Source organism: Phaethon aethereus (genome assembly GCF_964289735.1).
Source record: "Phaethon aethereus genome assembly, chromosome: 11".
NCBI classification, from domain to species: Eukaryota; Metazoa; Chordata; class Aves; order Phaethontiformes; family Phaethontidae; genus Phaethon; species Phaethon aethereus.
Window position 1 is genome coordinate 21,558,953 of NC_138587.1, and position 20,290 is coordinate 21,579,242.

Sequence of the window (20,290 nt, forward strand, 5' to 3'; positions counted from 1 at the left end):
CAGACATTTTTCTTATATATCCTAGAGATAGAATTGGTCAATTAATCATATGCTCCAACACTTAAAATATTATTAATCATTTTTTGGACTTTAGATCAACTCATGAAGTCAGCAGTTGGGAAGTAGAAGATACCAAAGACATAGAGAATTTCTAGATAATGCAACAGCACATCTACTCAACTTTGAAAAGATGCTTTTCTTACCTCTATATTCCCTCCCTTCCTTTCCCTTCTATCCTTTCCCCTTTATTGCTTGTGTTAGAAAATGGAAGAAATAACACATTTTATAATTAAGACCTGTGATCTCAATATAAAACCTCTATGTTCACAAGTGAAGTGTGCACCTATAGTTGTTTCCCGATGCAGATCAAGTCACGTTAAAGCTACGCACCACTGTGTCTGTACAAATGAAATATGCCATTCTTTGATAGCACCTGCAAAATAGTATGTAGGAATGAATGTCACTAGAAAACAAGTCTAATTGGGTGAATGTGGCCCACCGAAAAACAGGTTTTGTTTATGCCATGGCAAGTGTTTAGTAGGTTGTCCTTTTGTTTTTTTAACTGCAGTGCATGTACTGGAATTCCTAGGCAATCTAATTATGGCGATATACATGATTTTAAAGAATTTTCATTCTGAAGGCTCTACACATGACTCATGCCAAAGTTCTAAGCAAATAAAGATATCTCATTTATTAAAGATTAATTCTAAAAAAAATTTCCTAGGCATAAAGGAGAAGTTTGCTATGTGTTCAGTCTCAACTTCTCTTGTTTCCAGTTTATTTTCCATTTTAATGCAGCAAACAGCAACAGCAAGCATGCAGGAGGGACATGGCTTCTCCAAGTTATTGGAGAACAGTTCTTGCATATGTTTCTTAGGCACCTGAACAACTACCAAACTTCAGCCTAAAAGACCTTTGATTTATATACATTTGTGAGGCTGCAGGATGCTTATTAATCCTGAAAAATCCTATTCTTTTTCCTGAGCTTTTTTTAGTTTGTATTTGAAATAAATTAGGGCTGCCATCTTTAAATGTTTGAAATCTGTGTAATACTAAATTGGGTGGGAAGATATTACTCATTACCTATAACTTGAATGACTGCCTACGAGTGAAAACATAGGCACTGCCTACAACCTTAGGAGTTATTTGAGACTCTGTGTCAGCTAAAGGTGTATACTGGCTGGAGTCTTTTTATTGTTTGGAATACCTTGTCACTTGACCTCATATGATACCCTATTATTGGTGGATAATTAAATCCAACTGCTGTATTCTCAAACTATTAGATGTAGTTTGTAAATAATCACTGATTTGTTTAAAACTATTTAGTACAAAACACATTAATTCACACTTCAAATTGGTTTGACAATATGTAGTTTGTGTTATGGTTCATGATCAGCTATTTAATGAGATACAAGAAATTAAAACAGTGAGGACTGAAATTTCTTCTCCAGATTCTGGGGTCAGAATTATATGAAGCCCCATGAAACACCTCTGCAACCCATTTTGGATTGGTTCATGGAGCTTGCTCCAGTACTTTTCATAGAACACATCTTAAATTACAGGTAAAATGCTGTAAAAGTTTATTATTTAGGAAAGTCCTAATAGGGACAGTGCTAAGATGAAGCACAGATTAGTTTTATTATTTTATTTTAGTACTACAGTGATTGAGCATATTTCTTTTCTATAGTTCTGGAAAAAAAAATCACGAAGCAATCCAACACATTTTCATCCAGGAGTGTAAACCAAGACTGAATTTCCAAGGCCTGGACACATCTTCCCTGACTTCCATTCTGTGTTCTTGTGCAAAAGATGTCAAAAAACACAACAGAGAACTCGACTAACCTTCACTCAGCTCTTCTAGGTCTGTTCCTGGGAAGCATTTCACTGATGACTATTGTCATGAATATATTAGTGCTATGTGCTGTGAAAACTGAAAAGAAGCTGCAAACAGTTGGCAATTTATACATTGTCAGCCTCTCTATTGCAGATCTTATAGTTGGTGCAGCTGTTATGCCCCTGAATATTGTTTATCTTCTAAATCCTGTATGGACTCTAGGCATACCAGTCTGTTTGTTCTGGCTGTCAATGGATTATGTGGCCAGTACTGCATCCATTTTCAATCTCTTCATATTGTGCATTGACCGTTATCGTTCAGTTCAGCAACCACTGCAGTATCTCAAGTATAGAACAAAAATGAGAGCATCGCTAATGATTTTGGGGGTTTGGTTGCTCTCTTTCATGTGGGTCATTCCAATCCTGGGATGGCATGTTTTTGCTAATAATGGGGAAAGGAAAGTAAAGGAAAACAAGTGTGAAACTGAATTCTCTGAAGTCACCTGGTTTAAAGTGTTGACAGCCATTGCCAACTTCTACCTGCCCTCTATCATGATGTTATGGTTCTACTATAAAATATTTAGAGCTGTTCGAAAACACTGTCAACACCGAGAGCTCATCGATGGATCATACCAGCCTTTCTCAGAAAAAAACCACATACATCATAGTAAGACAAAGGATGAGCAAAATACTTGCCTCCAAAAGCAAATCTTAGATGAGAACACCCCTCCCAAAGACAAGCAAAGCTCCCCTCAGCCCAAAAATATGGAGGCAGAGCTTCATTTCAGTAATCCTGACAAGTCTTCAGAGGCATACGCTAGCAGCAGTAATAGGAAGGTCCTTAAATGGAGCTGTTTTCCTCTCAGCACTGCCCAGTCTGAGTCAGGCCTGGATAAAGCAGGAAAGAAGTGTGTGTGTGTAACAAAAGACAACAAAAATGAAGAGGAACCTTGCTCACAAGACAGTGACCTAAGTGATGCATCAGACAACCATACTTTCACAGAGGAGGTACCCAGTAAAGAACCTTCCAATTCCAACATTCAAAGAGCCAGCAGTCCTCAGGAAAAGACTGAGAACCAGGATTTCAGAGGACTGATTCACCTGAGGAAAACCTGGCAAAGTCTGCATGCCCGTTCCAAAAGGTACATTAAAGGAGTGCATGGGAACAGGGAGAGGAAAGCAGCTAAGCAGTTAGGGGTCATAATGGCAGCCTTTATTCTGTGCTGGATTCCCTATTTTATATTATTTATGGTAATAGCTTTCCATGGCCATGAACAATTTTCGAATTTACACATGTTCACTGTATGGCTTGGCTATGTGAACTCCACACTAAATCCATTCCTGTATCCTCTTTGTAACCATAAATTCAAGAAAACATTCAAAAAGATCCTTCACATTCACTGATAGCGGTCTAATTTTTTTAAGCTAAAAACCAGCTCAAGACAAAATTCCCCAAAGACAAACACCATGGATAAAGTAGAAGACTTTGGAAAAATGTAATTTATAAACAAGTGGGAAATGTGCATTTAACAGCTGCAAGACATTTGAAGAAGAACAAATTCAGATCAGGAATCTGAAAAACTCTGAGGCAATCTCAGAACTGTTACACTGTTGTACACATTTTACAATTTGAGATTACCTCTTTCATTGTGTAGAACAAAAAGTGGAGATACAAATAGAGATCTTCAGTGATAAATTATTCAGCAACAGAAAAGGAAAAAATAGAATAAGGCTTCTGTGACTGGCCAAATATATTTTTCTCTTTCAACTTACTCCATTAAACACGGGAACACGTTGCTTGTGAAGGGAGATCTGCAAGAGGAGGTACTTTGCATAGTCAAAGAAAGAAGCTTCAACTGTTTAAAAAAAGCTGTCCTCCAAATCGTAAAATTTTTTGAAATGTCAAGTCATATTGTAACCTACTGTATCTCTTTGATACCATGTTTGCTTCATTTACACCTGTACATGTTAACTTTACTGAAAAAAAAGTAGTCTTTTTATGTCCTAGACATTTTGCTAGGGCTTTCCATACTCAACATACTATCACTATCTATTCAAGTAGGGTATGCTGTTGTTTCTGGACTTACAGAATATAGTTGATTATAGACTTGTGACAGATACACTTGACCTCCAGCCGTACCTTGGTTCAGGCTGACTAAGGAGCGGCAGGCCTCATGCCTTTCTGTGAGACTGCGAGCTGGAAAGCTCCTGGCTCACGTACAAAGCAGTGAAGGTGCCTTGGAAAAATATTTTGAAAGGTGGTTTTGAAGCCCCAAAATGCAAGATAACCAAAGTACAGAACAAGATACCAGAACTAAAATGAAGACATCTATCTTGTCTATACTACTGACTAGCAGCCAACTACTTCACTCTATAAATATTACAATCAGGATGAGCCCAATTTGAGCTCTCCTTGAGTTGCAGCTGGACTGCACGCCAGGTAACTCTCCCCTTGAGCTGGGATGTCTCTGAAGTTTTGAGATCCCTTACCTGAGACTAAGAGATCCTTCCTTGCCCAAGGCAGAGACATCCCTTACTCGTGACAGATCCTCTGTAAGTGACTGATAGCATGCTGAATTAATATTAATGAAACATTACTAAACCATGTAGCTACTCAATATTAGTTATTATAAACTTTTTATAGAGAATTCCATTAGACATAAGCCATTGTCCTAGTCTGAGACTAAGATGGGACTTGGCCACATCTAAGCTCCATAAGGAGTTTAGAAAGCAAGGGGGTCCACTCTGAACCTCGTGACTCAGCGGGAGGGTCTTCCTTACCTTTTAGTCTCCAGTCTCTGTGTGAATCATTCTAACTTGATTCTAACTCAATCTTCCTTTGTATGTTTCTTCCATGCAGTAATTGATAAGGTGAACCTTGCCATCAAACTTACTAAACCTTGGTAAACCACTGTTAAACTTTGTTAAATACCATTGAATTTATTGAACTCTATCACGTTACTATTTTACCTCAATAAAACGTATTGCTGCTTCTCCCTTTTGAGCGAGGTGCATTCACATTCATTCACTCATTCACAACAAGACTACACATATTTTCTCCTTCCTACAAGTTGGCAAATAACGTAAGTGTGCAATGGCAATACTAATCCATATATCCTTATCTTGTAGCAGGCAAACTCTTCCTACTATAATGAAGCAAACTCATGAACAACAACTCAAGCTTGCAAAACAGAAAATAAAATATGCGAAATATGTCTACCTTTATATCTATCCTTTATATCTAATTGCATTTTATAAATCATGCTGTAAATGCTGTAAAATATTTCAGGAGAAACACACAATAATAGAATACTTTAGGTTGGAACTGTTCTTAGGAAGACATCTAAGTACAGCCTATGACTCAAAGCTGGGCTGGCTTTGGCATTACATCATGTTGCTCAGGGCCTCGTCCACAACTTGAATGACAAGCATCTGTAAAAACAGCTTCATCTGGAAAAGCTGGGAGGGAGCCTTGACAGAGAATTTTGCATCTAAGGTTCATTCTGCCAACTTTGAGCATTCACTTGCTCAGCCATTGATTTATCTGTTTCTAAGTACTAATTCTCAAAAACAGACATGCCCTGTTATACAACAGGAATCAATCCCCTTTTCCTACCTGCAGTCAGATATAGATTTATTCACAGTCAAAGGAAGAAAACATAGATCCTCAGCATAGTGGCACATGTCACATGAGCTAACTCATCAGGAAGCTTACAACTTCACAGAACAATTATACCAAAATAAAATTAAAAAAAAAAGTATACAGATTGGGAAGCGGGAAGAAGAATTGAGGCAGAGATCTCGGGCCCTGTATTAGCCGTGCACCGCCTTGTTTGTGGCACACCAGTAAAGCATTTATTCTTATTCTTCTGCTATGGAACTAAGTGAGAGAAACATTTTGAGCAAACACTGTGGAGTATGTTAGTTTTAAGAAGAAATTCCAGAATCCGGTAACAGCTAGTCACATTTGCATGTAATGGTGAGTTTATGTAAATCTTTTCCATACATTTTGGGAAGGATGATTAGAGAGGCATTCTGAAGGTTCAATGTAAAAAGAATGTCCTCCCATTCATCTTGTGTTGATGAATTTACCATTTCCTGATTGTTTTCTTGCTTCTGAAATTGCTCACTTAGCATAGCAACAAAGTTCAAGTGGAACTGGAACTCCTTCAACTGTCCAGAGTTTGGTGGGATGAGTTGAAGCGATGTTCTGTGTAATATCTTTGTTACACCAGAAGCGAAAAATGGTAGTTTAATGGTTGGAGGAGAAATTCTGAATTCTGTGTTCTTAATTAATGATCTTAGAGGCCCTCTGTGCCACATGTGCCTGTTTCATGAAGACTTACAGTAACAATGCAACATATAAGATAATGTTTGCATGATGCTCATAAATTTTGGATATAATACACTAACTAAAGGCAAAGTATTCTTATCCTCTGTCAGTTTTATTTCTTGGAATTAAATGTCAATAGTTGAATTTAAGGTATTCAATATTAAATGAAGCCCTAATATCTGTGCATTTTAATAAATTGGAAAAAATGTGTTAAAGGAATAAACTTAAATTCAGTCTATTTCAATGTATCATACAATGGTCAGAGATTAGTTGATTTTAGTCTCAGGTAGCATGCAAGAAAACCTGCAATTAGGGAACGCCAGTCTAGGAGGAAAAAAAGCAAAATACAGAGACAGAATATAGAAGCAGCAGAATTAATTCCAGAATTCCGACATCTTTTTCACTGCAGGAGCAGTATCTGCACAAGTAGTAAAATACGCCTGCTTTCGGACTACAAAGCAGCATCTTTTGAAACATGCTCTAATCCAAACAATTGCTCAGATTCACAGCCATTATTATCTTTTTTCTATTGTGATATGCCACAGCAATTCTAGCCAAAATAGATGGTAATTTAGGTGATCCCTGAGGAAATAAAAAAGCAGCACACTAAGTCAGTTACCGTTAATTAGTGTACACTACTGAAACATGCTCACCCAAAGGCTACTTAGAGTTACCAAGCAGTGATGATCATGACAACTGCCTTTTCTGACTTTAAAATATATGAATACATAAAACAGCAACCTAAATAAAATCACTGAAAATTGGACTAAAAATGATGATGATTATAACAAAGAATACCTCTGGTACAATTAAAGAACATTCAAACACAGAACAGCTAAACCTAGGCAAATAAAGCTGCCTGAATATTTTTTTATCTCCCTTCATTTTCATCCATAATCTTAGTATAACCGAGTCAAATAAAGGCATGGGAAGTTGTCATAGTGGGCTTCTGATGTGATAACTATAATAGATAACAATAAAATAGAAAAACAGGTTACTTCCTATTTTAAACTTCCAATTAGCAAGGTACCTAACAGGATTTATCAGTTTATTTTACTGACTAGGCAATTCAAATGGTTTTGGATGTAAGAGAAACAAAGGAAAGCAAATTAGGGTAAGGAATGGAGGAGCCTTCTACCACGTGGGGCCAAGCCTCAAGAGAACATTCCAGGTGTGGTTTCCTGTAAAATATTTTCAATGTTTCCCAGTTAATAAACAAGGTCAGAAGATGCGCAGCCGAAAGAGAATGTAACAAATTTCTTGGAATTTCTTGGACTGGAGTTCTACTTTGTTTAAGGTGTGGTGAGAACAACCAACCCCGCTTTCAAGAGGCAGAAAAAAAAAGAGATTCTTAGATTTTTTTCTATGTCACTGGTGACATCTAGTGGGTAATGAGAATAATTCTGGGCTTCTGCATCAAATGCTGTGTATCGTGTAAGTTTATTAAAGGAGGGGTACAATTAGCAAGTGGATCCTGCCATCTAGTACTTGTTTCTTTTCCCACATTATTTTCAAGAAATGTGGCACTCAGTAAAGGAAACATTAGTGTAGGTGCACATTTTGGCTTAATTCCATCATCTGAAAGGACTCCATTACATTCTCTGTGAGACCACTTTGCGATACTTTATGATAGCACAATAAATTAAAATGACTGAAAGATTCACTTTGAAAAAGTGTTTCTAATCCTAAGATATTAACATAGAAGCACCGTAGATATCTCTGAATAGTTCTAGAGCAGGTCCCGAATTTTGCAGATTGCTGTATCTTTCAACTGCTATCAAGGATGCTAGAGGACAAGCCTTCTAACTTAGCTGTGATGGCTTAAGTTCCTAAAAATGAGGTGTAAGAAGACACTTGAAAGTTTCAGTGCATGCATTCCCTCCATCAGAACGAGAATTAGTTAATTTGTAAAGGCCAAGTTAAGTTTAAATACTCTGCATACATATTCACTTTTGTTTATTCTTTTAGTACAATGACAAAATTACTAATTTTCATCAAACTATTTGTCTATTGAAGAATTATAAGGTAGAAAGAAAATTAATGTTAACACTGTGTGAGAAATAGCTCGTGAAAATAGTTTACACTCCTGATACCGAATTCCAAGTTATCTTTAAAAATGATACATACCTGACGGAATAAATCAAGTCTGCACGGTCATCTTACAGTCTAAAATAGAAATATTAAAAATCAAATGTGAGATGTACACTCTATACATGCCCAGACACATGAGCACACATACCAGGCTACTACAAAATTGCCATTTGAGATCTCTACCAGTTAAGAAGTATAAGAGTTCCCACTGAAAAAGATGTACGTTTAGGTATGGTAATGGTTAAAACCATAGTGACATCTGGTACCTCTAACAATGTTTGCATTTTTAACAATATTTGTATCCCTTACCATTTTGTTTTGTCTACGAAGATAATCTTGTGTTTAAACTGTGATGTGTTTCAACTAAAATATGCCTTAGAAGAAATACGCAGCACCCATTGCTATACCTTGGTACTGTGTAATTAAAATGAATGCCCGCTGTATAATTAAATTGAATACCTTGAGTAAAATGAAATGCCTTTTGTTTTGATCAGGCATAACTTAGGCTTCAAAAACAACACAGACAGACCTGGGAACTGAACTCAGGTCTCCTACCCGCAATCTAATTTCCTCCTTACTAGATACGAATAATCCCTCAACTCAGTTCTTTGAGGAGTAACAACTGTTTCTCTGTATCACATCAAAGTGCTCAGAGGAGGGGCACCCACCTGTGCCAGAGAAATTCGTGACGATGCTCACATAAGTCTATCAACATGATACCTTTTTCAGCATACTCCTACTTTCTTCCACTACTGATTTGAGTATTCATTCCTGTAGCAGACTTTTAGTTTCGCGGTGTCCCACTCCTGCGGCAGTAACAGCTGTACAGTATAGGACTAGACTACTTTTGACAGCATTTTTTGTAAATAAATGGATAGAATATTTCTGCCAGGTTCTGCCTGTATTTTGTGATCACTGAGAATGTTGTGTGAAATTAATTTAAATTCTTAAATGGAAAGCACCACATAAACCTAAGTAAATACTATTATTATTAAAATTTGTAAGAGAATCTAACCTGAACTAAAGAGTTTGGAGAAGTTATCTGCTCCAAAACGTGTTGAGTCCATATTTGCCAAGAATGGATGAGTTTGAATCTGCTCCGATTTTATTTTCATCTTCAATTCCAGGACGATTTGCTCTTGCTGCAAGATTTTGCCTGGGGAAATTGAAAGTCCTACCTGCAGAAATATGTGCCAAAAACACCCAGCAGATTTGTTCCTTGTTTTTAAAGAGCCTGTCTTGTAGTTGATTACTATTCTCATGTTATTAGACACTTTTATTTAGGAAGATCTTTATTATAGGAAGATCTCACAAGGTAAACTATAGCGGCAACAATCCATCAACTCCAGCATAAATCTCAGATTAACTTTGTTATAGCTACTTTTCTGAAGATTCCAGGCAGAGAGAGATCTCCAACTGAAGCTGCCTCTTTCTCTTACATTGTAAAACTTCACTGTGGTGGGCTTATATGTATACATCAGCAGTTTCATGGGTAAATCTCAAGTTTATATCCCAGGTTAGCTAGTCTGTGTGAAAAACAATAGTCCAAGACCGCAAGCCTACCAGATGCATCTCCCATTTCCCCACAGCTATACCTGTTGTGCAGAAATCTAACTCCTAGGGTCTGATTTCTTTTCAGGTATGACATGTCTAGTTGAGGTAATATCGAGATGTGGGCTCATAGAAGAGTGTCCCTCTGCCCTGTATTGGTATTATTTCTCATGACCTATGCTATATGCTGACAGCTGTTTCAAAAACCGCATTATGAAACTGGAAATGTTCAAAGACTATGAATCTAAGCTAGGTTGTAGTTCTATGGAGACTGAGTAGTAACATTCCAGCTATTTTGATTGGTTAAATGTGCTAGATCAAATTTATAGCTGTTACTGCTGTTTAGCTATTAACTGACAGACTTCTGTGCTTGCCATGGGGCTCACTTGCCTTACTGTATATTAGAGTCTAGTGCTGGTCAGTGGCTGCTTTTTGCTTTTGCGGCTTGCCGTACTGCTTATCATCCTACTCTGCTGGGCCTGGGAACATTCTGATAACAGCAATGGCCTTGCACCTGGGCTGGCAGAAGGCCAGGGCATCGCTGCTGTTTCTGTGCTGCTGTACTGGACAGGCCTGAACTCCAGTGTGAACTCAAGTCGAAGAGACTGTGACCTGTGGATGAGTCCACGTGGGAGCAGGACACCTCAAAGCGTCTATGGCCGTGGTTATGTCTGTGCCGCAGCAGGTATACCTCTGAAGGGACTGTGGCCCAAGGATAAGTCCACGCTGGAGAAGGTACACCTCGAAGCGTCTGTGGCTGTGGATAGGTCTATGCTGCAGCAGGTACACCTTGAAGCATCAGTGGCTGTGCATGAGGTCATGCTGCAGCACCTCAAAATGTGTGGCCATCGATAAGCCCACAACAGAGCAAGTACAGCCCTGGAGGGACTGCAGCCATGAGTAAAGCCATGCTGGAGCAGGTTCACTCCTGAAGGGACTGTCGCTGTGGGTAAGGTGACGCTGGAGCAAGTATATCTCTGATGGCATTGTGGTCCATGGATTAGGCCACACTGGAACAGGCACACCTCAAAGTGACTGGCTGTGGATACATCTATGCCGCAGCAAGTATACCCCTGGAGACACTGTGGCTCATAGACAAGGCTCCACTTGGAGCAGGTACACCCCTAAGAGACTGGTCTGCAGATAAGTCCAAGCCAGAGTAGGGGCAAGGGGAGGAGTTCATCGTGATGGTAAACCCTATGGTCTGGTCCAACGGGACCAGGGGTGGACACTGTAAAGGAAATACCTTTAACTTGTTGTAAGTTGAGATTTGAGTTGCATGTTACGGGAATTACTGTATCAGGAACCACCTGGACCAATGGAGGGCAAGCCTTACAAGAAGCAGTACAAGTGCAGCAGTGACCCAACCTAAGCTGGCTTTGATGCCCAGTAACTCCACGCAACACACCACCTCTCCTGTCCCGAGTGACCACCGTAACAGATGGATTCCAAAGTTACGGACTAAATGAACTCAGTGGACACTTTGTGGACATTTTACAGACATTTCACAGGGGTGGTCCATAGACTGAAGGAATCATATCTGTGTAGCATCAAGGCCTTTTCTGCTTCTCACCCCATCCCACCAGCGAGAAGGCTGGGGGGGCACAAGAAGTTGGGAGGGGACATGGCCAGGACAGCTGACCCCAACTGACCAAAGGGATATTCCAGACTGTATGACGTCATGCCCAGAGTAGAAAGCTGGGGGAAGAAGGAAGGGGGCGGATGTTCAGAGTAATGGCATTTGTCTTCCCAAGTAACCATTACGCGTGATGGAGCCCTGCTTTCCTGGAGACGGCTGAACACCTGCCTGACCATGGGACATGGTGAATCAATTCCTTGTTTTGCTTTGCTTGTGCACAGCTTTTGCTTTGCCTGTTAAACTGCCTTTATCTCAACCCACAAGTTTTCTCGCTTTTACTCTTCCAATTCTGTCCCCCATCCCACCTGGGGGGGAGTGAGCGAGTGGCTGCGTGGCGCTTAGTTGCTGTCTGGGGTTTAACCATGACAGATGTCATCAATGTTCCCTTCGTATTTCACGTAAAAAGAGAACACAAAGACCAGAAAGTGATAAAACAAAATCTTTTCCAGCCTTGAGGATGTAAGATGCAGCACTGGTTTATGAAGTGTGCAAGACAGTAAAGGTATTACTAATACTAATAAAGTGACTGGCATGCAGAATGTGGTATTGTAGAATTGTAATAACATAATGTAATCTTCAAGGTATAGTGTCTATAGCAAACTTCTGAAGTTTATTCCAATTTGTTTTATTTGTGAAATTCCTGGAATGTGTATTGGTCCATGCTCCCCAGCAAGGTGCTCTATCCAAACATCAGTTCTACATTTGCTTAATCAGCAGCAATTAAAATTTTCCCCTAATGCTGCCTCAACAATTGTCTTTATGTGACCTTACCCATGCTTATCTGACCAGTGGCTTTTCCTCTGAGGCTTACTCCTAATTTTGCTGGCAGTTTCTGCCAATACTCCTGGCGTTACTGCAGTATTGCTTGCTCCAAAATAGAAGGCAGCTCTGGGAAATTCGTTTTCCCTGATAGGTAAGTAACATAAAATACCTAAAGAGGTAATGCTTGTTTTGTAGAAAACATACTTTGTTTTGTATTCTAGATCTGCAGAAATCAATATAGACTCACCAGAAAATTCAGGTTGGAAGGGACTTTGGCGTGCCACCTAGTCCAACCTCCAGCTCAAAGCAGAGATAACATCAAAGTTGGATCATGTTGCTCATAGGCTTGTACAGTCCAGTTCCCAAGGATGGCGATGACAAAGATTCTCGCTAGGAACTTACCACAGTGCTTTACCAGCCACATTACGCAAATTTTTCCCTATATATTCATTTGGAATTTTCCTTGTTTTGGACATGTGGCCTTTTCCTTCCTGCTTTTTGTGTACACCTCGGAGAAGAATTTGCCTCCATCTCCACTTGCCTTCCAAAAGATCCCCTTTAGCCTTGTTTCCTCCACAGGAAGCAAACCCAGCTCTCCCAGCCTCTCATGTCGTATGCTCCACACCCCCCCACATCCCCCCATTTTAGGACACTCTACTGGCCTCCTGTCCGCTTGTGATCTCTCTCTCGTACTGGGGAAGTTGGAGGGGGACACAAAATGGGACACGCAACTCCAGGTGCAGAGGACGGCCGAGTAGAGGGAAACGGTCACACCTGACCCGCTGGCTATGTTTTCACACCTCAGCCCCAAGACGGTTACTCCTCACAGCCGCGGGACGCGTTGCTCGCTCACGCTGAATCCCCGAATACTTTTTCTTTTTTACCAGAACATCAGGACCACATTCAAACCGCAGCATCCTTGTGCAGTGTCAGGCAACAAGCTGTAACCACGGTCGAGGAAAAAAAAGCAATTTCTTGTTCAGATCGCTTCATTTTTCACTGGCGCAAAGACCGTACCTCAGACCCGCTCCTCTGTTGGCGCGCTTTTCTCACACGGCTGCAGCCCGCGAGGGCGGAGCGCGGCGGGGGAGGCGCTGAGCTGCGGGCGGGGGTGTTAAGGCACGGGCGAGGAACCCTGCTCGCCACGGCACTGGAAAGCTCCGCTAAGGCGAACGCCCATCCCACCCGGCCTGCGGCGAGGACTCGCCTGACCGACAGGCTGGCTCGGCTGAGGGGGCAGCCCCACCCCGCTCCGCTTCAGGCAGCGCCAACCGGTCACGTGGCCGAGGCAGGCTGACGTCACTTCGCCGGGCCACCAGGCAATGCAGGAAGTCAAGAGCGCTGTAGCTGGTGAGCGGCCCGCGCGCGTGCCGGTTGCGCTCGTGAGGGCGCTGAGGGCGCCCCCTCACCTCCCTCCTCGCCATTACCTGTCTGTCTTCGGGTCCCCGTTTCGCCCCCGCGCCCCTGGAGGCCTGTGTGTCCCGGGGCCTCGGGTGTCTGGGCCCGGCCCGCCGCGGGCTCTGAGCCTTGGGATGGGAGCTGGGGGCTACCAGTCAGGAACAGGCGAGCGGGGGCCGCCTCATGTGGTGCGGCCGGCGTGAGGAGCCGGGGCGGCGGCGGGCCCGGCAGCAGCGCCCGCCGCGCTCGGCGGTGGGCCTTTGCGGAGCGGGCTGGCCCCGGGCGCCGCAGGCAGCCCTGTTGGATCAGTAATCGTACTGGATGTAGGGAGGGCTTTCCTTGCCCCGAAAATGGCCTTGTTAACGAGCATCAGCCTAAAAGCAGCCCTTCTGAAAAAGTAGCGGTAGGAAATAGCGATTTCTTTTGTCACCTGGCTATAGAGGAGGTCTTCATAATACTCAACTCTGCACCGCAGAAGAAAAAGTTTTGTATAAAAGGTATAGATTTTAGGGGATTATGTGAGTTTGGCTTAAAACCTGTAACTTCATGATAGTTTTAAATGCTGTTAAACTCCTAATCGTACTTCTATGACAGATTAACTATGTCAAGGGGGAGACATATTATTAAAAGTCTTGGTGTGTTTTTCACTTAATGCATTCCCCCATTAGATGAGTTTTAAATGCCTGCATATTTAAGAACAAATGCTAGAACTTCGACTAGCGATAGTGCATCTAGACTTTGGGTTATCCTTCTTAAATTTCCTCCCGGTCATGGGACTTAGGAGTGTCTAAAGCATACTGGTAGATCTTTTCACTTCAGGCACATTTTCCAACTGTGCTCTTTTGAAACTCAGAGTTTGTTCTAAATTTAAAATTTTGGATGTCTCTCTTGTTTTTCTTTCTTTCTCTGTTTATTATGTTCCCCTAGCGACTGTTATTACAGTCTGTATATGAATTTCTGTATGCAAGTTTTATAAAATCTATGCATTTCATCTTTTGTTTCAGTATTGTAAAATTTGTTGCACAGATTTACCTTGGCTTACTGATCTTGCGTTAAGAAGGCATGTAAGTGAATATTTACATCAAAATACATTGAAGAATATTTTCAAAAGTGTCAGTGCATCAAAAGTGATTGTATATGCTTCTCTGTTTGTATGTGCATAGTACAGTAAGCCCCCACCCCTTTTTTATTTCTTCAGTTTTATAATAATAAGCCTTTAGGTATAGGGTGTTGAAACTCATTCCCAGCGGATGCTTTTAGGGTGGTATTTTTGGTGTTTGTTACTCGAGTACTGCTAGGTACCTGTTCCAAAGGTTGGAAAAGACCATCAGCTTTTTTAATGGTTAATTCGTCAGGGCATAGGAGCCTTTATTGCCTACTACATAGTTTTTACACTGGTGAATTGTTTAACTTGAAGTTTACTCATTTTGAATTTTCTTTTTGTTTTAATAGAACTTGTCTGGCAAGGAAAGTAACAACTTTATGTTGCTTTTTGTTAGTAATTAAAAAAAAGTGTTAGGTAATACCTTCCCAAACTTCTGAAAAAAGTGGAGGGAGAGCTTAATGAATTAATATTGACTAGGCAGTTACTGAACCTTTGAATAAAAGTTTTATTATGGAAGTCTTGGCACCAAATACCATGTAATCTGACTCCACTATGGCTAACATCTATATGACAAACAATTGTTTGCCTGTTTTATGATGAGCTATCCATGACATTGAGTTGCAAACCAAAAAAATTTGTAAGGTAAAGCTAAATGTTTGATAGTTTATGTGACCACTTCTACATCTTACACAGACAAACAGGTCTATAAAAGTGGTCAGAAAATTCCATGCAGTTAATTCTGCTGTTTATAGTTCTGGTATTTGCGACGTCTCAAGAAATTGAATGATTTTTTTCATGCTAATGAAAAGAGATTTGAGAGGTTTTTCAAGTAAGCTATCAAAATTCATAGTAACACAAATTCCAGCTGCTGTTGAAAATTAAAAAAAAAAAGAAGGGGCGGGAGAGAACAAAACGGCGTATTTGCCATATGCCAATTAAAGCATGGCATCCTGACGGAACTGAAACATAAAGCTTTCACCATGAAAAATATGGAAAATCTCAAACCTATACCCAGAAAATCACATTCCACAACTTGCAAGCAAGTAAGGAAAGCATTTGCACTAGGAGAAAGGGATAAGCTGTATGACCTGAATGTAAGAGTAGCTGGATTATACTGAAGACTTTGTTTAAGGAAGTACCATGTAAGGGAAAGCATAATTGTATCTTTCTCACATTAACTTCGACACATTTGAGAAGTTCTTTTAGAGAAGAGCTGGCTGTCTGGCAGTTAGTAAGAAACTAAAACCACCTCTCGTTCCCTTCCCATGTTCCAAAAAGCATGAAAGAAAAGCATGTAGGATCTGTTTCTATTGCACAAGTGACTTCACAGGACAGTAAACTTGGAAGTGTCCAGTTCAACCCAAGCTGCAGTACAGGACAACTGCAGTGCATCTTTTTAGATTTGTGTCAGATAATATAGCTATGTCAGGTACCTTATTTTGACTTTCCTGTACGTAAAATCCTACCATTGATCCATGTGTAAAAGTAACAGGGGTATTGTGAAGGGTGAGTAACAAAAGGTAATCACACGGGATTACGTTGTGCAAACAAAAAAATCTCGTCTTTAAAAGTTAGTTAATTGAAGGAATAATTTCAAGATCGTTTGAGTTGAAATGGTTGATTCGATAAGCATTGTGAACAAAACCAGAATCGATAGCTGTTGATGTCCCTTCTGGACTTAGAAAACAGCAGTTACTGGCTTAGTAGATGGGAGTGTCGTGATAAATAGATGTGTGCTTATGTTCATATCTTTGTGAGGATTTTCAAAACTAATATTTTTAAATCTTATTTTTAATACGTAACAAATCCTTGTTTTGCAACATTTATGCTTATCTTAGCTAGATAGTCAAAGGCAGAATGGAATGCCTAATAGGAGGACCTTCCCTTCCCCAGATGCATATTTGAATACTCTGTGTCATGGACCGTGTCTCTGAAACTTGCATGTTACTATGTGTAAGTATAGACATGAAGATGAATACTAGCAGTAAGTAAAGGAGATTCTTGAAGGCAACATTTTTATTTGATGAGTTTTCAAGAAAATAAGCAGATTGAGCTGAATCACCTCACAGTGAAGTGAATATTGCTGCTAATGTGAGCAAGGGGACTGTTATGCCTCGTTGAAGTAGAGGCTTCTGATAGCCCAGCTTAAGTCTTTTACTCCTCATTCTCGGGTAGAGTCTAAAATTCTGAAATTTATAAGTGTTGTGAATTGAAGGTGATGTGCTTATATGAACACCGTTCAGCCGATATGGAATTGCGATTTGGGTTATGAAAACAAATTAATAAACAAATGCTTCCCATGTGCACAGACCTTTAGGAGAGAAGACCTGTAAGAAAATGATCTAGACTTGTACATCACGTTGACTTTCTAACGGCTAGTGCAACTGTTAAGGAAGTTCTAGGTTTTGTTTCCAGCTTTGCCATTCACTGGCTGCAAGACTTTTCTTGGTTTTAGTTTCCCTTTGCTAGCTTTACTTGTTAATTTGTAAATGCTTTATGAGTGTTCAACTCTAACGACAGGCTGAGAGTGAAGACCTAGCTAAATGAAATGTTAGTTTCGATTTTAAACGCCATCAGATCTTAAATATTACTAATAGGCTTTTAGACAGATATCTAGATAACAGGAGGAGTGCTAATACAGGGGTTAGAATTTTGTTGTTTTTATCAGTGGCAGCACAATACAAGATATAACTCAGAAGTACATAGTTCAAATGTAGTGTCCTGAGAAATCATGGAATGTCTGTCAGGAAATCAGATCCTTCTAGGCAGCTTGGCCAAACAGAACATATACTTGCCTTTCATAATTTTACATACAAGAAATTGGAAGGACTTTGCTTGGGCTGAAAGGACCTCTGCTCAATTATTTTAAAAATTGGACTTAGACATTCAGAGGAATAAGGCTTTCTACCCTTTAATACAACAAAATGTATTAAAAAGAGGCTTTGAGTACTCATGAGTAATATGGTCGATTGTCTATATACTTACTGGCATATCTGCTTTTACAGAGTTGTTTAACAGTGATCATAAACTAAAATCATGGCAGCTGCCAGTAGTGAGGTGCACCATCCTGTAGATCCTGGAATTTCAAAGCTGCAGTTTGCTCCCTTCAGTAGTGCCTTGGATGCAGGATTCTGGCATGAACTAACCCAGAAGAAACTCAATGAGTACCGATTGGATGAGACCCCAAAAGTCATCAAAGGATACTACTACAATGGTAGGTAGAAACCAAACATCTTGCTTAGTAGTTTGGGTTTCTCCTCTCATTTCTCTAAGTATTTGTGTAACATATTTTAGGTATTTTGTGAAACATTAGAAAACGCGGCTGGGTAAGCTGTGAATTCTGGGGTGTCTGTGGGTAGTTTGTAACTTACATTAACAAAAAGAGGGAAATTAATCTATGTATTGCAGTTTAAAAGAAGCATGTTGTTGCTTTTTGTCCAGGTGATTCTTTGGGTTTGCCAGCTCGCTTGACATTGGAGTTTAGTGCCTTTGATATGTAAGTATATACTGTGGTTTACCTTGATTTGTATGTGAAGACACTTTCCTGGCGTAACAGTAGTGCTTTGACCTGTAACATTACTTGGATAAACTCCACATGAAAAGAAATACATGTTTTCATGAACTGTGTAACAGTGGAGAGACTGCTTTGAGTCACAAACGTTAGCTCCCTGTGTCTGAAGTAGTATACTCATCTGAAGGGCCAAGTTTAAAATATGCTGGTAAGTCTCAAATTCACTCTTTTTTTATATATGTTTATATAAAATACCATTTTTTTTTCCATTTCTTTGGGCCTTCTGTGTAAGGGAGGATATTTCAGTCATTGGACTTCTGGTCAAATTTTTCTTTAGTTCTTTATTTACTGAGGATTCATCATTAGAATTAGGATCTCAAAATAATTTTTACAATCCCTAGTTGTTATACTGTGATATCTTCCAAAGTATTTAACCTTTATGACTGGAATTTTGTACTTTTGCCTTTACCCCCAAAGTAAGCCAAGGTAAGCTAAAGCTGCTCAGCGTACACAGCAAAAATGACATGGGAGGGGAAATATTTTTTCCGTGTGGCTTTCATTTCCAGCAAATGCCGAAGTTAGTATAACTAGCATAGGAACAGATGTTGTCTTAGTTACTGTCTTTTTTGTTTCAAATTGGTGGATTATAAAGGTGTAAATCGCAAAAGTGACTTTCTCTACCTTGCTTGGTGAGAATGTTAGGAGCCTAGTGAGGCTTTGTGCATTTTGAGATAACTTCTTAGGAGATATTATTCCATTAATTCTTATGTAAGAATTTTTAGGTACAGTAATGAAAGCATATGCAGCAAAGTGCAACTGGAAGCAAGCTGTGATATTGAGAACAGGAATTTCAGATCAGGAAAAAATGGATGGTACCATGGTACTTGAATTCTCAAATGTTATGACAAAAATAAAATTATGAAAGGTTAATTTATGTAGTGTTTAATTATTCCTTGTACTGTAGTAATTTTCTGTACTGCTGTTTCAGTACTTTAGGGTAGTCAGTTTAGATGATAATGAAGAGTTCCCTTTTAGCTTTTGAAGATTTTTTGAAACTACATCGTGTGTATTTATTATTTAACCATTTGCTGTATTTGAGTTTTAGCAGTGGTCAGAAACATATCAATTTGGGAGAATGATGTGAAAGGAGTCAATGAAATCAATCATATCTATAAATTAAGGGAATATTGTTGTTTTTTTACCTAATTACATTCAAAAAGGGGGGAAAATATATAGTGTGTTTGCAAACAGTGTCTTCTCCATCTGATGATGTTACAGACTATAAAAGCTACTCAATCTTTTGTCTTCCTTGGTTTAGGCTTCCTTTGGGATGTTTTTTTAAAACATAAATTTTTAGCTGAGTCACTCTGTGTGAATGGAATATTGACATCTAAAGTTCAGTCTTAATAATTTTTCCTTATTGCAAATCACATTTGTCAGGGATAGTTTGTATTTGAACAGAAGTTTTAAATATTCAATCTGTGATTTAATGCCACCTTGCTTAGAGATGATACAGATGCCTGATATATTTTTGAAGTCATAATGTAGACGTGTATTTGCATGGGTTCTTATACCAATCCATGATCAAGAAAGCATGATGATCATAAAAATGTTTTTGTTAGAACTGTCGTTAACTTTTGTTACTGTGCCTCCTCATTTGACATTTTCAGGGCAACCTTACACCATAGGATAGCTGCTGCTGCTGCTGCTGATCATGTTGAAGGTGTTAGTATCCAATTCCTAGAGGTTTCTTTCTTTCATTCAGGAATGCTTCAATACCAGCACATTGCTGTCCTGCTTTCGGAACATTGTATAATACCAATACATTTGAGACTTTCAAATCCTGTGATAAGAAATCACTTCTGGAGAAAGAAGCAAACGAGGTAAGATGAAAAACCAAATCAACTGTTAGCAAGGGTTTGGAAATAGCCAGTAAAATGCTATTATTAGTAGTATTAGTCTCTGCCCCAAATATTGGAGATACTGTCCATACTCACCCATATAGTAGCCCCAGGATTTAACTTATTCTGGAAGGAATAGTTTGATGTTTTCTTTTTACTGTTCTTT

General features: G+C 39.6%; 2 protein-coding genes across 2 annotated transcripts in view; both read left to right on the plus strand.

The window, feature by feature from the left end:
* Nucleotides 1–1,809: 1,809 nt before the first annotated feature.
* On the plus strand, nucleotides 1,810–3,237 carry HRH1 (histamine receptor H1; the record flags this gene model as incomplete). The annotated part of the gene is made up of 1 exon (XM_082004440.1): nucleotides 1,810–3,237. One exon carries the CDS (start codon nucleotides 1,810–1,812, stop codon nucleotides 3,235–3,237), a length of 1,428 nt encoding a protein of 475 aa, XP_081860566.1.
* Nucleotides 3,238–17,748: 14,511 nt separating this feature from the next.
* The window catches only part of ATG7 (autophagy related 7), a gene marked incomplete at both ends in the record, with an annotated part of 44,808 nt that continues 42,266 nt past the window's right edge, over nucleotides 17,749–20,290 (plus strand). The window contains 3 exons of the mRNA XM_082004788.1: nucleotides 17,749–17,926; nucleotides 18,154–18,208; nucleotides 19,989–20,106. Coding sequence (XP_081860914.1) covers nucleotides 17,749–17,926; nucleotides 18,154–18,208; nucleotides 19,989–20,106 — 351 coding nt within the window. The remainder of the gene's footprint in view (nucleotides 17,927–18,153; nucleotides 18,209–19,988; nucleotides 20,107–20,290) is intronic.